A 19332-nucleotide genomic window follows, 5' to 3' on the forward strand; every position below is an offset into this window, starting at 1 on the left:
GTTTTATTTTTTTTAAAAATTAATAGTTTTCACATAAAAGATTTGAAGGCATTACTTCTCAGCAAAACTTCATAAAATAATGTTGGGAAAGAAAGCACAGAATGTAAGTGCTTCTTCTCCATGAAGGAGCTGTGCAATGCCACCTGAGATAGTCTATGAAAGGCTTCTCTGCAGTTTCCTGAAAATCCTTCTAATGGTCACCCAAACAACAGCAGACTTCCTGAAATTGTGTTGATGTTTAGGAGCTCACAATGAAATATCTTCTAGTTCTATTTACCAGTAAATCATTTATATTTTGTTGTTGTCAACTAAAAGGCTGTGATGATCTGTGCAGTTCACCTGCATTTAGCTTTTACAGTACTGCACTCATGTTTCTGATACACACGTGCCAGTTTATACTCTGTCAGGATCAGGCTGCTTTCACTATTGGCCTGAAAAGTCTTTAACTGAAGTCATCAACTACTGTCCCCAGAGCAGCATCTACAAAGATGGCAGAGAATTACGAGAGACTGGTGCTGGAGAACAATTCTGTGACAGTGCTGAAATTGCTAGTTTGTACTGTGCATTACATTCATAATAGACAGAGCTTCTGATAACAATAGGTATACTCGAGAGATCAGTTTATGAGGAAGGTGCTAACAGAACATAATGCAACATAACATTCATTAAACTCTCAATCTAGGAAAACTGAATGGGAAGGCGTGATGAGGTTGTAGAGCACTTCCTGATTTATGGCATCATGGAGTCACAGAAAGGGGAAACGTCATTCTCCTATTATCCATGTGCATGACCAAGCAATTACAAGTTAACCAATCATGAGACATAGAGTGGTATTGCTGGCAAGCAGTGTAGGGTCACTATACCCTGTGAGTAAAATTATCAGGATCTAATGTGCTGGAAACAAATATGTTATAATCAGACACTTCCTAAGCAACTTCACACTTAGGAGCATAGTGAAACATTCTATTTCCACCAGGAAAGTGTCATTTGATAGTTGCTTTATTGCTTCTGAACATAGAAATCCCATTTCCCTGCTTAACAATTACAAACACATTCAGGAGAGAAGAACTGTTCTGTTACTATCAGCAAAGGAATTTTTTATTACCAGTTTCCCACAGGACTAGCTGTTCAAGCTCTCTTTGTTGCTTGGACGTTAAAATTTCCTGGCAATCTGACCACAACTGTAATCCAGTTGGTTGAGCCATGATCTGTGCTTCCTAAAATGCACAGTATTTCTGTATAATGCCACGCAGATTTCACTTCTTCACTGCTTATGTTGTCCTTTCATGTGGAGAGCAACTCTTCCTCTTTCCCCATACTCTATCAGTTACTTTTAGTTTCTAAACCACTACATGAAATAATATTTTATTTTTTTTATAAATTAGCTAATGAGACAATTTTTGTGAAAACAGTTAATATTAAAACATTTCTTAAATAAAAGTTTATTGTGCTATAAAATAACACACAGTGCCTCTTTGATCCAGTTTAAGTAACTACACTGAAGCACCAAAGAAACTGGTTTAGGCATGTGTATTCAAATACATAGATATGTACATAGGAAGAATATGGCACTGCAGTTGGCAATGCCTATATTAAACAACAAGTGTCTGGTGCAGTTGTTAGATTGATTACTGCTGCTACAATGGCATGTTATCAAGATTTAAGTGAGCTTGAATGTGGTGTTATAGTCGGCACATGAGTTATGGGACACAGCATCTCTGAGGTAGCGATGGAGTGGGGATTTTCCCGTATGACCATTTCACGAGTGTACCGTGAATATCTGGAATCCGGTAAAATATCAAATCTCTGACATTGTTGCAGCCGGAAAAAGATCCTGCAAGAACAGGAACAACAATGACTGAAGAGAATTGTTCAACATGACAGAAGTCCAGCCCTTCAGCAAATTGCTATAGATTTCAAAGGTGGGCCATCAACAAGTGTCCGGGTGTAAACCATTCAATGAAATATCATCAATATTGGCTTTTGGAGCCAAAGGTCCACTTGTTTACCCTTGATGACTGCATGACACAAAGCTTTACACCTTGCCTGGCCTGTCAACACTGACATTGGACTGTTAATGATTGAACACATGTTGCCTGGTCAGACAAATCTCATTTCAAATTATATCAAGCAGGTGGACATGTATGGGTATGGAGACAACCTCATGAATCCATGGGCCCTGCATTTCAGTAGGGGACTGTTCAAGCTGGTGGAAGCTCTGTAATGGTATGCGACATGTGCAGTTGGCTGATACGTCTAGATACAATTCTGACAGGTGACATATGTAAGCATCTTATCTGATCACCTGCATCCATTCATGTCCATTATGCATTTCAACGGACTTAGGTAATTCCAGCAGGACAATGCAACACCCCACATGTTCATAATTGCTACAGAGTGGCTTCAGTAACACTCTTCTGGGTTTAAACACTTCTGCTGTTCACCAAACTCCCCAGACATGAACATTATTGAGCATGTCTGTGATGCCTTGCAATGTACTGTTCAGAAGAGATCTCCATGCCCTCACACTCTTATGGATTTATGGACAGCCCTGCAGGATTCATGGTGTCAATTCCCTCCAGCACTACTTCAAGTCCATGCCATGTTGTGTTGAGGCACTTCTGCGTGCTCACGGGAATCCTACACTGTACTAGGCAGATGTACCAGTTTCTTTGGCTCTTCAGTGTATATTACACATTGTCATTTAATCAGTATATTAACATCATATATTTCATCGTAACTAAATCACACTCACCCAGTTTGTTACATCCACAAAGTGAGGGGCAACCAGCATTTCCCTCTCCTTGGATAGGAGTTTTTCCATCAGGACAACAACCAAGAAATGTTGCTTGACATGGACTGGCCTCAACAGCTGACAGAAATTTTATTAAGATATACTGCATGTATTTTGTAAACAATAATGAAAATCAATTGCATTTACACACATTCCATGTATGAATTATCTACAAAAAAACCTTAGTTCATTATTTGTTTCATACTGGTAATGTCCTTTTATCACAGGGTATGAGACAAAGCTCTGTAAAGAACTGCCCCTCCCTTTTCCAACCTCCCAAAACCCATAAGTGCGGAATAATATGGAGCTATTAAGTAAGTCAAACTGATGATTAAAAAATACTAGAATTCTATGCTCATTACTATGATCATTTAAATGTAATTTTCAGTTTTATTTCTTCTTATTACTTGTACAAAATCCAGCACACACATATATCTATACTCTGCAAAACTCTGTGAAGTGTATGGCAGAGTCTATATCCTGTTGTACAACATATTATGGTTTCTTGTCAGTCCGATTGTATATGGAGTGGGAGAAGAATGATTGTTTAATTGCCTCTGTGTGTACTTAAATTAGTCTAGTCTTTTCAGTCCTTGTGTGAGGGATATGTGGGCACTGTAATACATTCCTAGATTTCTCACTTAGTAGTGTTTCTTGGAACCTCATAAAGATGAGTGATGCGGATAAGGAGGAGGCATGCAGTAGGGAGAGGGAGGGATATCAGGGTAGGAGTGGGTGAAGATGCCTGTGCTGCATTTGGGTACTTGCAGGGACATGGTGGGGACAGGCTAGAACTGCTAGGTAGATATGTAATACGGAGAGTTCCCACCTGATGACAGTGGGGAGGATCCAGTTGGCACAGCCTGTGAAACAGTCATTATATTGAAGCACATCTATTTGGGTGGCATGTTCACAAACTGTATGGTCTAGCTGTCTCTTGGCCACAGTTTGGCAGCAACCATTCATACCCAAAGATAGCTTGTTAGTAGTTATGCCCACATAGAATGCAGCGCAGTGATTGCAGCTAATTGTCCGCATGCATCTACAAGTGTCTGCCAGTGCAGCTGTTTCTGTATCTCAGTGATGCTGTCCCAGGGTCTAAGAAACCCAGCAACCATTCTTGCTGGTATTCTTTGTACATCCTGTTAGACCGGTATAGGCCACACATGTGTGAGGAGTATTCTAGGATGAGTGGCATGAGTGTTTTATAAGAAATCTCCTTTGTAGACAGACTGAATTTTCCTTGTCTCTTGTCAATAAACTGAAGACTGCACCTTCTTTACTTATGATTAAGTCTAGTTGACTGATTCCAATTGTGTCTCATTGCTACTGTAACCAAAGGTTACTACATTTCTGCAGTGTTTGAAGTGCACAATTTTCCATTTCTGAACATTTAGTTTGATATGATTGTTCTTCCATTAATAAGAATTTGTGCTCAGAATATATTTTAAGATTCTATAACGTATGGATGTCAAAGATACTGGAGGTAGTTACAACAGTGTAGAAAGAATACATTGCTACTCACAGCATACAGGAGGCACAGACAGGCACAATAAAAAAGAATACTAGAAATATTTAAGCTTTTGGATGAAGCTTTTGGATGAAGACCTTTCTCTGAAGCAGAGCTCTCACACATTCACACAAAAAACAACACAAACATACATGGCTACTGTCTCTGGGTGCTAAGACTCAACTGCGAGTGTGTCTGACATGGGCAGTGATCAACTGTGTGGGTGATGTGAATAAGGAGGTGTGCAGTGGGAGGGTGAAGGATAGGATGGGGGGATGAGAAACTATTGCTGCCTGTGGGAGCATGAAGGGGCATGGTGGGGACAAGTTAGGGCTGCTACGCAGATATGATATAGGGTGAATTCCCACCTACGCAGTTCAGAAAAGCTGGTGTTGGTGAGAAGAATTCAGATACTACGAACTGTGAAACAGCCATTATACTGAAGCACATCTATCTGGGTGGCATGTTCATAAACTGTATGGTCCAGCTGCCTCTTGGCCACAGTTGACAGTGGCCATTCATGCACACAGACAGCTTGCTAGTAGTTAGGCCCACAGAGAATGCTGCACAGTCATTGCAGCTAAATGAATCTTAACTGTGGAGGTTGGTATTCTAGCTACAACATATCCTTCATTCTGACAACCACCCTATCCTCAGCTTTTGTTAGTCCCTGTCCTCCACCAGCCTAGTCCCTTACCAGCTCCCACTACAATACACACATGCCTTCTAGCACACCAATGCACCTACAAGTCATTTCCTCTTCTCTGCTTCTCTCCCCTTCCTCCTTCCCCTCAGCAACCAATGCTGTACCTAGCAGCCCTGTTCTGTCCCACCTCAGCCCTGCATGCTCCCACAGGCACCACTAGCATCTTCTCTCACACCTACTCTGCTATCCCTCCCCCTCCTTGCCACATGCCTCTTTCTTATCCCCACCAACTGCCCCAACAGACTGTTGCTCTTGTCAGACACTGTTTCAGTCAGACCTTAGCACCCAGGGACATAAGTCATAATGGTGAGAGTTCTGTTTCTGAGGAACCACTTTGTCTGATAGCTTAAATATTTCTAGTGTTATTTTTCATTATTCCAGGCTGCACCTCAATGCCTCTTCTATGTGGTGAATGCAATTTATTCTTTACATATAATTGTTATTCCATTCTGGACTTTCCATTGGATGGTAATTATGTGGATCACAGCTACTACCATTCTTCTACACAGGTGTGACCTGCAGTTTCTTCAACTACTGGTCAAGTTATTTGTTGGCATGATCTACCATATATTATGTTTAAAAGAGGGGTAGCTCAATCACAAATTCTGTAGAGATAGGGATTCTATTAGGCACAGGGCCTGGTTCAGTTTCAGCGATATCCACTGTTCCTGTTGATACTAATATCTTTATCAGTCATCCTTGCAATGGTATGAGAATTAACTTGCAGCAGACTCCTGTATCTAGTTTAGTGACATATGAAAATGAAATTCAGCATCTCTACTTTTGCTTTGTGAACTTCAGTTTCAGTACCTGTATCATCATCAACTGTCTGGACACCAACTTTTTTGCCACTGACACCCAGTACACATACATTCTGCTGCAGGAGGCATTAAAAGCATCATGAACTCCCATTTGATGGCATGTTTCCTTTAGCATCTCTCTATCTATAATTGGAAACTTTGTTTTACATCTATTGTGCGGTATTTGCAGTTTCTTTAGAGGGACTGCATATGATGGAGCAATGACAACCCCCCCTCCTCCCTTGTCCTCCAACTCAAAAAAGTCACAAACTGTTCTGCTAGTTACATATCTATTGACTGAAAAATAGTAATGACAAAGACAGCCTGTTTTACTCATGTGTTGTTAAAGTAAATAACTGTAAAGGTATCTCTGCGTGATCAAGAATGGAAAACTGTATTCCAGTTCCATAAAGCGGTCAAAATCTCTTAATGCACTTAGCATCAGAAGATGAGATAATTAAGATGTTGCAACATGGTAGGAATGCTCTATTAGTGAGAATCAGTGAGTTAGAGCAAAAACTAAATAAACATGTAACCAGTGAAAAGTCATGTATGAGGCATTTTCAGAAAGTAAGTACCATTCTGTTCTACCACCACCACAGCACTAGCATTGCTGCTCCACAGATTGCACTCATCTCTCTGGTTCATTGTCTTTACACAGACACCATTACAGCAGGACTCTGTTTTATTTACATTTGTAGTGATCGTTCAAAATATTTAAGACAATCTCTGAGCCTGTCAACTTTGAAGTACACTGTAATAAAGTTTTTGAATGCAAAGAGTGCTAAGCCAGCTGAAATTCATCATCAAGTTTTAGGATTTATGGTGAAAATGTAATGACTGATGGAGTGGTGAGGAAGTGGGTGAGACAGTTCAATGATGGATGAATCAACGTTTATGATGAAACACGGACTGGGCAGCCTTCTGCTGTTTGGTTTGGTTGAGAGAGTGAATGAGAAAATTCATGAAAACAGATGGCTGACAATAAACATGCTTTGTGATGAGTTTCCACAAATTTAAAAAACTGTTTTGCATGCAATTGTCACAAATTGCTTAAATATTTGCAAATTGTATTCCAGCTGGGTTATGAAAATGCTTACAGATTTTCACAAAATGAAGTGTGGCAGTGCTTTGATATTTCTTAACCAATAAACTGATGAAGGAGATGAATTCTCAAAGAGAATTGTGACTGGTAATGAAACTTGGGTTTGTGATGTCACTCCAGAATCAAAACAACAGTCAGTGATGTTGGGGCATTCATGAACCCCCAAAACAAGAATTAAAAACAACACTGGCAAGACAAACAAATCTTGTGCAGTGTGTTCTGGGACAGACAGAGCATTCTGCTCTTTGTGTTTCTTCGCAGAGGTGAAGCCACCAGTGTGGTACAATACTTTGGAACATTGTGAAAACTTTGGCACGCAGTCAAAAACAAAAGGCATGGAGTGCTCAGTTGAGGCAGTGTATTGCTTTATGATAATGCATGTCCTCAGTCTGATGGTGTCACTCAAAATCTTATTCAGCAATTTTGGTGGGAGCAGTTCGATCACCCACCGTACCACTCTGATCTTGCACTTTCTGACTATCACTTATTCTTGAACTTGAGGTGTCATTTTGGAGGTAGCGCTTTGACAGCTATGCCAACACAAAAATGATGTTCAACAGTGGCTGTCTTCACTGGTGGCAGCTTTCTATGACAAGGGCATACAAAAGTTGGTTTCCCACTATGACAAATGTCTGAACAATGGTGACAGCCATTTACAAAAATAGTTTAAGAAATACTCTTTCCTGTAAAAACAAATTTCGTGTTGAAAAAAAATGTTTTATGAGTTTTTTCCCAAAAAAGTATTTGCTTTTGGGATAGGCCTGGTACATTAGGAAGGGTATCCAATTCATGTAATTTAAAATCACCACTGATGACAAACTTGTGATATATGTACCCAGTTCTCTTGTGCCAGCTAGCAAAATGGCAGTGCAACATGTAAGTGTAATTAAAAACATTGATTACACGCCAACCAGTGAAAATGAAATAGCACAAAAAACTGTGGTTAAAGATGCCTGCAGTGTTCTGGAAGATAAAGCATCTAATTATAGGAAAAGTTGCAAGTCAAGAAATACAGCACTGAAACAGGAGATGTAATAGTCAGTGACAATCATGTCAGGAGTGTAGAAACATACCGGAGAAAAAAAGTGAATCAAATAAGGCATTCAAAGTTTTATTTAGCCAAATGCTGCTCTCATGGAAGTTTTTCATGAAGGCTCACATAAAAATAATTTTAAAAACAATGATAACGTCTTACCAAGTAGTCTCCATCTGAGTAAATAGATATATGTAATTTTACATCCAATAACTAAAAGATGTGACAAAGGACATATGAACAAAAAAGTCAATATGGTTAACCATCATGTAGTGAAAACAGTGAGCTGTTCAGAATCATGCATCAAAAGCAGAATATCCACAAATTTTGAAATGGGAAGACTACCATGTGATAAATTCACACGCCACTGTTTTCACTTTAACAGAAAAGGGAAAGAACCAGTATACAATACATTCTCTTCATTAATTAAAATTAGCTCCTGCACAAAGCAGGTGAAGTCATCTTTAAACCAAAAAGTCTGCCTGGAGACATCAGAATTTTTATCTTATTTTATTTTGTTTCATTTTGATATACAGAGAGAGAGAGAGAGAGAGAGAGAGAGAGAGAGAGAGGATGGAAGCCAATGAAGTACCCATACCTAAACTGAAACAAATGCTGCTCAACAAGTGGGTTATCATTAGAAACACCACAAAACAAGAAAGGCAGACTCCAGATAAGGTTATAGTGGTATTCCTGCATTATGTTTTACTGAGCACCAGTTGAATAAAGGCTTGTTAGAACTGATACACCTCCATCAGTTCAAATTGGTGGACAAATATTGCAGAGAAATACTCATTCATGATGGTAGCTGTATATATGGCTGAGAAAATACAAAATTTGGTAATATAACCAAATCTGACAACTTATCGGGAGAAAGAGACATCAGACTTCAACAGCAGAACTCCCAAATCAAAATACTGTGATCATCTCTGCATATACATCACAAGATGGTGACGAAATGTCTATCATAATTATATGGAGGAACTGTTAGAAAATTTCATTACCTTCAAGAAAAATATTTTCATATGCGGAGTTTTCAATACTGATTTCTCCAAACCCAACAGATTTAAAGATTTACTGAAATCCTTTAATTAAAACCAACTGTAACTAATCCAATTTATATAACTATTACTTCTGCAACATGCAGTGACCAGGCTTTTATAAATACAGATAAATATACCTACGACACACAAATTATTAACACTGGTTTTAGTGATCAACATGCACAGATTCTAACAACAGCTATTTTTTTGATGCGGCTTTCTCCAAATAAACATCAAAAAGTGAATCACAGCAGGAATAAAAATCCCATGCCAGAGTCAGAGCAGATTATATGAACAGTCAAAGCAAATTAAAAATCCTGTTTTTATTAACTGTTTAAACAATATAAACAAATACTTAGACAACTAATACCAAATTAAATGCAACAGAAAATGACAAACAAATAGAAAATTCCAGGAACAAGATGAAAATATCCTGGAAAATCTTCAAAACAGAAATGAGTGCCATGTCATCACACAACCACAGAGCAATAAATGAAAACCAGATTGAAAAATTCATACAAGAACAGCATCTGTGTCTCCTATAACACCTGAAGAATTATCTATAATGATAAAAACATTACCCAATAAATACGCAACAGGTGCTGATGAAAACCCAGATATTCCATTAAACCACTTTCCTAGTGTATTTTATGTACAGTGGACACTTTCTCTGAAATGGCTTTATTTTCATGGCTACAAGGAAACTCTGTGACATAGTCTTTGAACAAAAAATGAGTACTTTTACTACTTTCAATCACCATGATGTCTTTCCTGTAAGACATCACTTATACCATCATGGCTCCAAATATTTTTATTAACTCAAAACTGTAATATTAGAATTTCACTCTTTGTGTTTAAAAATTACTTTCTGCCCAAGAGTAGAACAACCAACATCTTCACTAAAACTATGGTTTTTTTCTGAGCATAGAAAAAAAAAAAAAGACCAATTAATGCTTGTCGTATCCACTCTGCCAGTGCCTGCTACCACCATTTCAGTTTCAGCAGCATAATTCCTATGCCTATAATATTGATTGAGAGCTGCCCTGCCTCCCTTACAGAATTTTCATGATACATATAAATGATCAATACAAACACTGGTTACAGACTTGTTTTTGGAAAGTGGCAAAGGAAAGTCTAAGTGTGAGATTAGTCATATTTTACATAATTTTTTGTGCAAAGGTTGCTCAGTTTTCTGCAATGACATTGTCATTTGCTATAAGTGTATGCATGTACTCTCTGAAAACCCTAGTAGCTTCTCATCAGAAACATTATGATAGATGATAAGATAAATGAAGATCAGTTTATGACATCTGGACATGATAAGATGTGGAGAGAAACATAGATAGCCAAGGATATGTGCTGAGTTTGAGGATTTTTTTTCTGAAATACAGCTTGGCTTCTGCCACTGGCTCCCCTATTAACTCACTTCAAATGTCAGAAAACAGGAAGGGAATAACACCTCTAAGTGTAATATGCTTGACAAAACACTAGAATGTGTAGACATCTACATCTACGTGATTATTCTGCTATTCACAATTAAGTGCCTGGCAGAGGGTTCAATGAACCACCTTCAAGCTGTCTCTCTACCGTTCCACTCTCGAATAGTGCACGGGAAAAATGAGTACTTGCATATTTCTGTGTGATCCCTGATTTCACTTATTTTACCATGATGATCATTTCTCCCTATGTAGGTGGGTGCCTACAGAATGTTTTTGCAATTGGAGGAGAAAATTGGTGACTGAAATTTCATGAGAGGAAAAACGCCTTTGTTTTAATGATTGCCACTCCATTTCACATATCATGTCTGTGGCACTATCTCCCCTATATTGTGATAATACAAAACGAGCCGCCCTTCTTTGAACTTTTTCAGTGTCATCTGTCAGTCCCATCTGATGCAGATCCTACACCACACAGCATTACTCCAGAATAGGGTGGACAAGTGCAGTATAAGCAGTCTCTTTAGTAGATCTGTTGCATCTTCTAAGTGTTTTACCAATGAATTGCAGTCTTTGGTTTGCTCTACCCGCAACATTACCTATGTGATCATTCTAATTTAAGTTAATTGTAATACCTAAGTATTTAGTTGAAATTACAGCCTTCAGATTTGTGTGACTTATTGCGTAATCAAAATTTAATGGATTTCTTTTAGTACTCATGTGAATAACTTCACACTTTTTTTATTCAGGGTCAATTGCCACTTTTTGCACCATACAGATATCTTATCTAAATCATTTTGCAATTCATTATGGTCATCTGATGACTTTACAAGACAGCAAATGACAGCATCATCTGCAAATAATCTAAGAGGGCTACTCAGATTGTCTCCTATGTCGTTAATATAGGTCAGGAACAATAGAGGGCCTATAACACTTCCTTGGGGAATGCTGGATATTACCTCTGTTTTACTCAATGACTTTCCATCTACTACTAAGAACTGTGACCTTTCTGACAGGAAATTATGAATCCCATTGCACAACTGAGGTGATATTCCAGCCTCCGTAATGTAGCGGTAGCGTTACCACCTACCACGCAGGGGGTCAGGTTCGATTCCCGGTAGGGAACTGGGTGTTGTGTGTCCTTCATCATCATTTTCATCATCATTGACTCACGAGTTGCCAATGTGGCGTCACCTAAAAAGGACTTGCAATATGGCGGCTGAACTCCCCCGAAAGGGGTCTCCCAGCTAACAATGCCATATGCTCATTTCCATTTTGGTTAGAAGATTCTTATGAGGAACGATGTCGAAAGCCTTCTAGAATGTTGAGAACTGTTTTCCTTTATTTGTGCATTAAGAAGACATTACACTACTGGCCATTAAAATTGCTGCACCAAGAAGAAATGCAGATGATAAAACAGGTATTCATTGGAGAAATATATTATACTAGAAATGACATGTCATTACATTTTCACGCAATTTGGGTGCATAGATCCTGAGAAACAGTACCCAGAACAACCACCTCTGGCATTAATAATGGCCTTGATAGGCCTGGACATTGAGTCAATCAGAGCTTGGATGGCGTGTACAGGTACAGCTGCCCATGCAGCTTCAACATGATACCACAGTTCATCAACAGTAGTGACTGGCGTATTGTGACAAGCCAGTTGCTCAGCCACCATTGACCAGACATTTTCAATTGGTGAGAGATCTGGAGAATGTGCTGGCCAGGGCAGCAGTCGAATGTTTTCTGTATCCAGAAAGGCCCGTACAGGACCTGCAACATGTGGTCGTGCATTATCCTGCTGAAATGTAGGGTTTTACAGGAATCGAATGAAGGGTAGAGCCACGGGTCGTAAAACATCTGAAATGTAACGTCCACTGTTAAAAGTGCCGTCAATGCAAACAAGAGGTGACTGAGACGTGTAACCAATGGCACCCCACAGCATAACGCCGGGTGATACGCCAGTATGGCGATGACGAATACACGCTTCCAATGTACGTTCACCGCGATGTCGCCAAACACGGATGCGACCATCATGATGCTGCATACAGAACCTGGATGCATCCGAAAAAATCACGTTTTGCCATTCGTGCACCCAGGTTCGTCGTTGAGTACACCATCGCAGGCGCTCCTGTCTGTGATGCAGCGTAAAGGGTAACCGCAGCCATGGTCTCCGAGCTGATAGTCCATGCTGCTGCAAATGTCGTCGAATTGTTCGTGCAGATGGTTCTTGTCTTGCGAACATCCCCATCTGTAGACTCAGGGATCGAGATGTGGCTGCATGATCCATTACAGTCATACGGATAAGATGCCTGTCATCTCAACTGCTAGTGATATGATGCCGTTGGGATCCAGCACGGTGTTCCGCATTACGCTCCTGAACCCACCGATTTCATATTCAGCTAACAGTCATTGGATCTTGACCAATGAAAGCAGCAATGTCGCGATATGGTAAACTGCAATCGCGATAGGCTACAATCTGACCTTTATCAAAGTCGGAAACATGATGGTACGCATTTCGCCTCCTTATACGAGGCATCACAACAACGTTTCACCAGGCAACGCCGGTTAACTGCTGTTTGTGTATGAGAAATTGGTTGGAAACTTTCCTCATGTCAGCATGTTGTAGGTGTCGCCACTGGCGCCAACCTTGTGTGAATGCTCTGAAAAGCTAATCATTTCCAGATCACAGCATCTTCTTCCTGTCGGTTAAATTTCACGTCTGTAGCACATCATCTTCATGGTGTAGCAATTTTAATGTCCAGTAGTGTATTGTGAAGGATTACTGGTTGTTGACTTTGGAAGCACACCAATAAAAAGTTTTCAAATGATAGTTTACTACATCATGTGCTGTGATTAATTTCATCTAATATAATTAGATAGATAAAAAATCTAGTCACCAAGCACCAGATGGAGAAAACATGTAAAATTTCAGGAAAACTGCAAGCTTTTGGCATCAGTGGATCCTTCTTCTGACAGGAAGGTTGAAGGGGAAGGAAGAAGGATGTAGGAGAAGGGCTGTTGAAGTGTATGTACTAGAGAGAGTTACAAAAAAGCGGGTCAGATCGCCGAGCCAAGGGGAACTTACCAGACAGGATCAGAAGGAAAGAATGATTGTGAGGACTCTACAACTTGACAGGCACAACCTCAGCGCCTGTTTCACCACATATGACATCTGGATTCTTCTTACTGACACCAGTTTCTCAGCACTACACAGGTGGAAACTGGCATTACAATATGCCCTTGGTTCTTGCCACCCACTTGGCCTTAATTTAGTTTAACTTAGTTTTTTGTGCAAAGGTTGCACAAAAATTAATTTACATTAACTTCTTAATTTAGGTTAACTTCTTTGGTCTCAGCATTTCCTTTCAGTAGCTATTCTTTTCTTCATTCTCTTTTAGTTTTCTAACAATGGAAAAACCAGGATGGAATGTGATGGTATTATGAAAAGTAAAGTTGCTATTCACCATATAGTGGAGACACTGGGTCACAGATAGGCGCAACAAAAAGACACACCTAAGCTTTCGGCCAATGGGGCCTTCGTCGAAAATAGATGACACGTACACAGACACACACACACACACACACACACACACACACACACACACACACACACTTATGCAAACACAACTCACACACACGACGGCAATCTCTGGCAGCTGAAGCCACACTCAGCTTCAGCTGCGTTAGTGTGAGTGTCAGTGTGTGTGTGTGTGTGTGTGTGTGTGTGTGTGTGTGTGTGTGTGTGTTGCCTATTTTTGAGAAAGGCCTTGTTGGCCAAAAGCTTATTTGTGACAGCCTTTTTGTTGTGTCTATCTGCGACTCAGCATCTCCGCTATATGGTGAGTAGCAACTTTCCCTTTCATAATATTGTTACATTCTTTTAGTTTTCTATACCTTTTACTTCTAATCTGTCTATTTCCTTCCCCTTCCCCCACCCCTTGTGCCTCCCTCCCACATCTCACATGTCTAACCTGTATAATGCACTTAGCTTTCTGCACTTATTACCTGTTGCACAATGTTTTGTCGGTAATCTGTGTCTAGCTTATCACCCATCTTCCACCCTTAAGCTCTCAGATTTTCAAATCTCGACTGGTGCAGTCCACAACAGTCAGTCTTCCCTTTTCATCCTGTTCAGTAGTTCACCCCCGACCTGGGGTTCTGGGTCACTTTTCCATCACTCTCAACCCTTCTGCCATGAGCCACTGGCTCTGAGAGGTTGTACATTGTCTTCATTTTCCTCCTGGTGCTTGGTGAGTGGATTTTTTATCTATCCAGTTATATTATCTTGTCAAAAACTGATTGTTTTTCTTGATAACTTAATTTCAGCTGATATTTCTGACACTGGATGTGAACTCACTTCCTCCCATGATATACATCTACTTTGGTGTTATTTATCCATGAATCACATACTCTTTTCCCTGTGGCCTCACAACAGATTTTCTTCATCCATTAATCCCCTTCAGCTTCAAAAATGGGGCACCAGATAATGGGCAACACAACAGTTCAGTAATCAGAATGTATACATATTTCTCTGTCTTATTTGCTTCTTGATAGTGAAAGTCACTGTCGCTAAGTAATGGTTTTAACTGATTTCTCTATGGTGGTTCTGGATACAAATTGCAGGTTAACAGGTTTTATCACTTAAAACAAACAACTAAAAGCAGTGACAACTAACAATAACTGATTCAAAAGAGTCCTAAGCTGCCAGAGCAGCTGAAGAAAGACTAACAGAAAGATAGGATGGGATCTTTAAATTTCACTACTTTCAAATAGATCTTTGATTGGTAGAGAATGAAAGATGCACCGTGAGAAGAGGGTTCAAGATTTACAGATGCTGGAGACAAGCAAAAAGCCACTATAAAGTATGAATTAGATTATCCAAAAAATTTGGCAAGAGAGAGTGATATAATGTACCTATTATGATTTTCTAACACAGGTCATGCAGGGACTTTTGTTTCTTTCTGGCCTCTTCACACATTACGCTATTAGCAGTCCAGAAAGCTAGAGGTTCTATTTTGTAGCTATACTGGAATTATAGGACTTGCTCCAGCTGTTCATATTTATGTAGCAGCTAACCAGATATTTCTCTGCCATTGCAAATATTGTTGAAATTAATTCTAAAATTCTGTTATGAAAGTGTGTGTAGGGATGAAAAAGGTTGTAGAATTACTATTTTTCAGCATTAAACAGTTTTAAAGGAAAGAAAACATATGGCATATTATGTTAATTTTAGTACACCATATTCAGTTTACATAATAAGGATAGTGATAATTTAAGTAGCATCTTCCAGTATTTGAGAAGCTGTAAGGAAGAAGATTCTCTTCTTTTGACTTGAAAACTTATCAAACTTTCTTGAGTGACAACATACTGTCAGAGTTGAATCACTAACAACTACAAGCCCAATAATGTGTAAACAGTGAATGAGCTCACAACGGATGGGTTGCATTTGTACAATTTGTTCACAAAGAGATGAATGAGGGTTCCGTAGTTCTGAATTGGGAAAATTTGGTAGATGCATCGATATTAAATTTAGAATTAAAAAATAATGAAAGATTTTATACCATGTTACTTGTAAATATGTTTGGAGTTATACAAAATGCAACTCAGAGGAAAGCTTACATCAAATGGACTCCAAAAGGCCTAAAAAGTCCAATGTGAGGCAAATGCAAGAGATATGGCAGCTTCAAAAAGAAAATGAAAATACAGCACAAAGTGATTATGCAGCTGGCCCATCAAGCAAACAGTAGCCAGAAAGTCAAAACTTGTGATTATCTATTCTATAACCATTATACTACTCTGTGTAACCACTGTGTTAAATATATTGATAAGTAAGTTCCATATTAAGATGAGACACTTGATATGATTTTATCCTGCCATTTCCACGAAAAACCTGCAGCACGGACCTGAACTGCACGCAGGTAAATTCTTTGTAGGAATGTCTCCCCTTTGCAGTTAAAATGTTTTGTTGGTATTTAAATGACTTGCGTGTAAACATTTTAACTTATTAGGAAACACAAAACAGTTGTAAGCTATTAAAATCTTTACAGGAAGAAAGCCTGATACATCTGCCTCTTATTTAATTATCTAAGGTTACGGCAAACAGAATGAAATGCAGAAGGCAAAAATTTACAGAAGTGTATGTCCAGTATTAGATGTTTAAATCTACATCATAATTGGTTTGCAATTAAAATGAAATAATATGACAGAAAATTTTTGAAGAACCATCCAAATTTTGTTACAGTTTTCACGTCCATCTACTACAATTTAGCTTCATTTTTGTAATTACTTTTATTATTAATTTACTTAGTTCCAATTTATAGCTGTGAACTCTCTGCATCAGGTATGATAACAGCTTACATTTAATAATGAAAAATGATTTGTTGATAGTTTTACAGAAGGTAGTGTTTGAAAGGAGTTAAACTGACTGTGTGTTCCACATTTTTAGGGAACTAAACCATGAGTAGAATATTTTACAGAGTTTTGTGAGAGATACAAACAATTTATTCTTTCAATCAAAAACATCCTGATCTGCTAGACTGCACCATTGCTCAAACCTTCTTCAATCCAACATTTTTGTCTTGGTGTTACTTTCTTCAGTAGCGCCCTACTTGAATTTTGAGGTGGAGGAGATTTGAAAAATAATGGGTCCTAGCAGTTCACAACATTTTAAGTTGTATGGAACAGCTGCAAAAGCTTAGACAAATAATTTATTCTTAATTCTTATACAAAGACATAGTTACATTCATTTTCAGAATATACATAAATATGTTCAGTCATAATTATTATTTGTATTTATATTACTCAGTAACAGTTTCATAATCGGTAGAGAAGATTCAGAAAATAGTTTTTCTACTACGATGTCCAAATTCAGCTACCATAAAAATGTACGGTAATTTATGTACTCCAGATACTGTAAGACTTTTGTATTATTTGACAGTAACACCATGTAAATCACAAGTTCAAATGTATTTACTGCATATGAGCAACACAGGCCAATATAAAAGAGGTTATGTATGAAAGTGAATGCATCTAATATGAACAGTTATGACACATGATGACCTTATACCTACACGACTTCATTAAATCCATTTCTTGTTTATTTCATAATTAGGAAACAATGAGAATAGGTTTGCCATTTATAATATGTCTGATAACTGACACCAGAGATGTATGAATAGAATTTTAAACAGTTTGGCCATTAATCTTACCCTTCTTACAGCAGCGAGCAAAGTATGGTGTCTGGTGGCAGTAACTGCCAGCAGGACAGTCCTGCCTTGAAGGGCCACTGCCACAATCATATGCCATACCAGTAATGGGGTTCATCAAAGGGGGTGCACCATTGCATGGCTTAACTTTCATTCCTGCAAGCATTTCATTTTACTGTTTGCAACTCCTTTTTGATATGTAAAGCATGCAATTCCAATGATAATCTGTTTTTCTTTAATAAAAAATCAAATGACTATGTGCTTATCAGTCTGAAGTGTACTTTATGAAAAGACAGCAGCATGACTTTTATTACTAACAATTAGATGGAATTACATCGTTTGTTTCTCTACTGCTATTTATAACAATGTTCTTCAATGAACATATGAGTTACAAAAGTAAATACGCAACAGAGGATCTGACCCACAGAGATAGAGAAGAATATTAAGGAATGAAGTAAAGAAGAACAAGAGGGACAGATGACGAAGGAAGTGAACTAAATATGCAAAAGAAAAAAAGATTTTTCCAGTTTTAGGAGTCAGCTTGGATCAATTGTTTTTCTATGCAAAAGAAAGAAAATAACTTCCGTGGAAGTGTTGAAACATGAATCTCCAGAGAGATTTTGTTGTACATCTTTCACTGAAAGTAAAGGATGAAAATATTGATATGATTTGAGAACAGGAAAAATCCTTGTTGTCTTCTCTTTGGTCTGCACAGTCTGTAATACATAACAGTTTCTGTCATGTGATCCCACAATCCAAACATAAAATGTATTGTTTTGAACAAAGAATGGTCATCCCTAACTACTCTACTGACAAGAGTACCTCATGTCTTCTGAAAGATACAAATGTAGAATAAAGCAATAGATATTTATTGTAAGACCAACCTTGACAGAGATCCATTGGTCGTAATCTTAGTTCTTCTTTACGCATACAAGACTCCAATTTCATTTCACACAAGGATGGATATACACGTTTGTCTGAAGCACATACTGGCTCTCCCTTTTGCAAATGTTTGCAGTTAAAGTCACATTCACAGTGTGGATGACCATCAGATCCAATCTGACATTTAGCATCAAAATCACATCTCACATCTTGGCACATTTCCTCCTTGGCAAGTCCTGGTTTCATCAACAGGCTGAACATCTTGGTGTTATTTTTCCTCTCCTGATTGACTGAGTTGCTCAAAATGCTATTTTCATGATGCAACATTCTTTCATTTTCACTAACTACGAATATCTTCTGACGGACGGGACTTTGGTAAAATGAAGGTGTTGTCATTGTCGCTAGAGAAAAGAAATAAATTTTGTGGAATTAGTGTCAAAGGTGCCATATTTTGCAAGAATATACACAGAAGACAACATGTGTTAGTTATGTGTACAGGCAATAATCACCAATGCAACATCAAACATTTATACATACCAAAATGAGTAAGCTATGCAAGTATGAACATTACAGAAATTCCTGACTAATACAAAGTGAGTCAAAAAGGACTTTACAACTTTGGAATGGTATAGAAATTTATTTGAGATAGCTTACAGAATTGGTATATGTGTCACTTTGTAGCAAACAACCTCAAGTTTGATTCATGTAGTGCATCGTACCCCATTCTGCCACCAGGAGTGCCAGTGTAGTGCGCAGTTCAAGCGGCTCCTTTCAATGGCATGGAGAATGCTTGTCATGTGTTTTAGTTTCAT

At 38.5% G+C, this 19332-nt stretch overlaps 1 protein-coding gene across 1 annotated transcript in view; it reads right to left on the minus strand.

Annotated features, from left to right (window-relative positions):
- The window catches only part of LOC124606045 (agrin-like), a 288503-nt gene that overhangs the window by 162066 nt on the left and 107105 nt on the right, over window positions 1-19332 (minus strand). Inside the window, exons 8-10 of the mRNA XM_047138007.1 lie at window positions 18523-18921; window positions 17642-17794; window positions 2756-2872 (exon numbers count right to left, since the gene is read on the minus strand). Of these exons, the coding sequence (XP_046993963.1) occupies window positions 2756-2872; window positions 17642-17794; window positions 18523-18921 (669 nt within the window). The remainder of the gene's footprint in view (window positions 1-2755; window positions 2873-17641; window positions 17795-18522; window positions 18922-19332) is intronic.

The sequence above is a fragment of the Schistocerca americana genome, chromosome 3, assembly GCF_021461395.2.
Source record: "Schistocerca americana isolate TAMUIC-IGC-003095 chromosome 3, iqSchAmer2.1, whole genome shotgun sequence".
In the NCBI taxonomy this organism is placed as follows: Eukaryota; Metazoa; Arthropoda; class Insecta; order Orthoptera; family Acrididae; genus Schistocerca; species Schistocerca americana.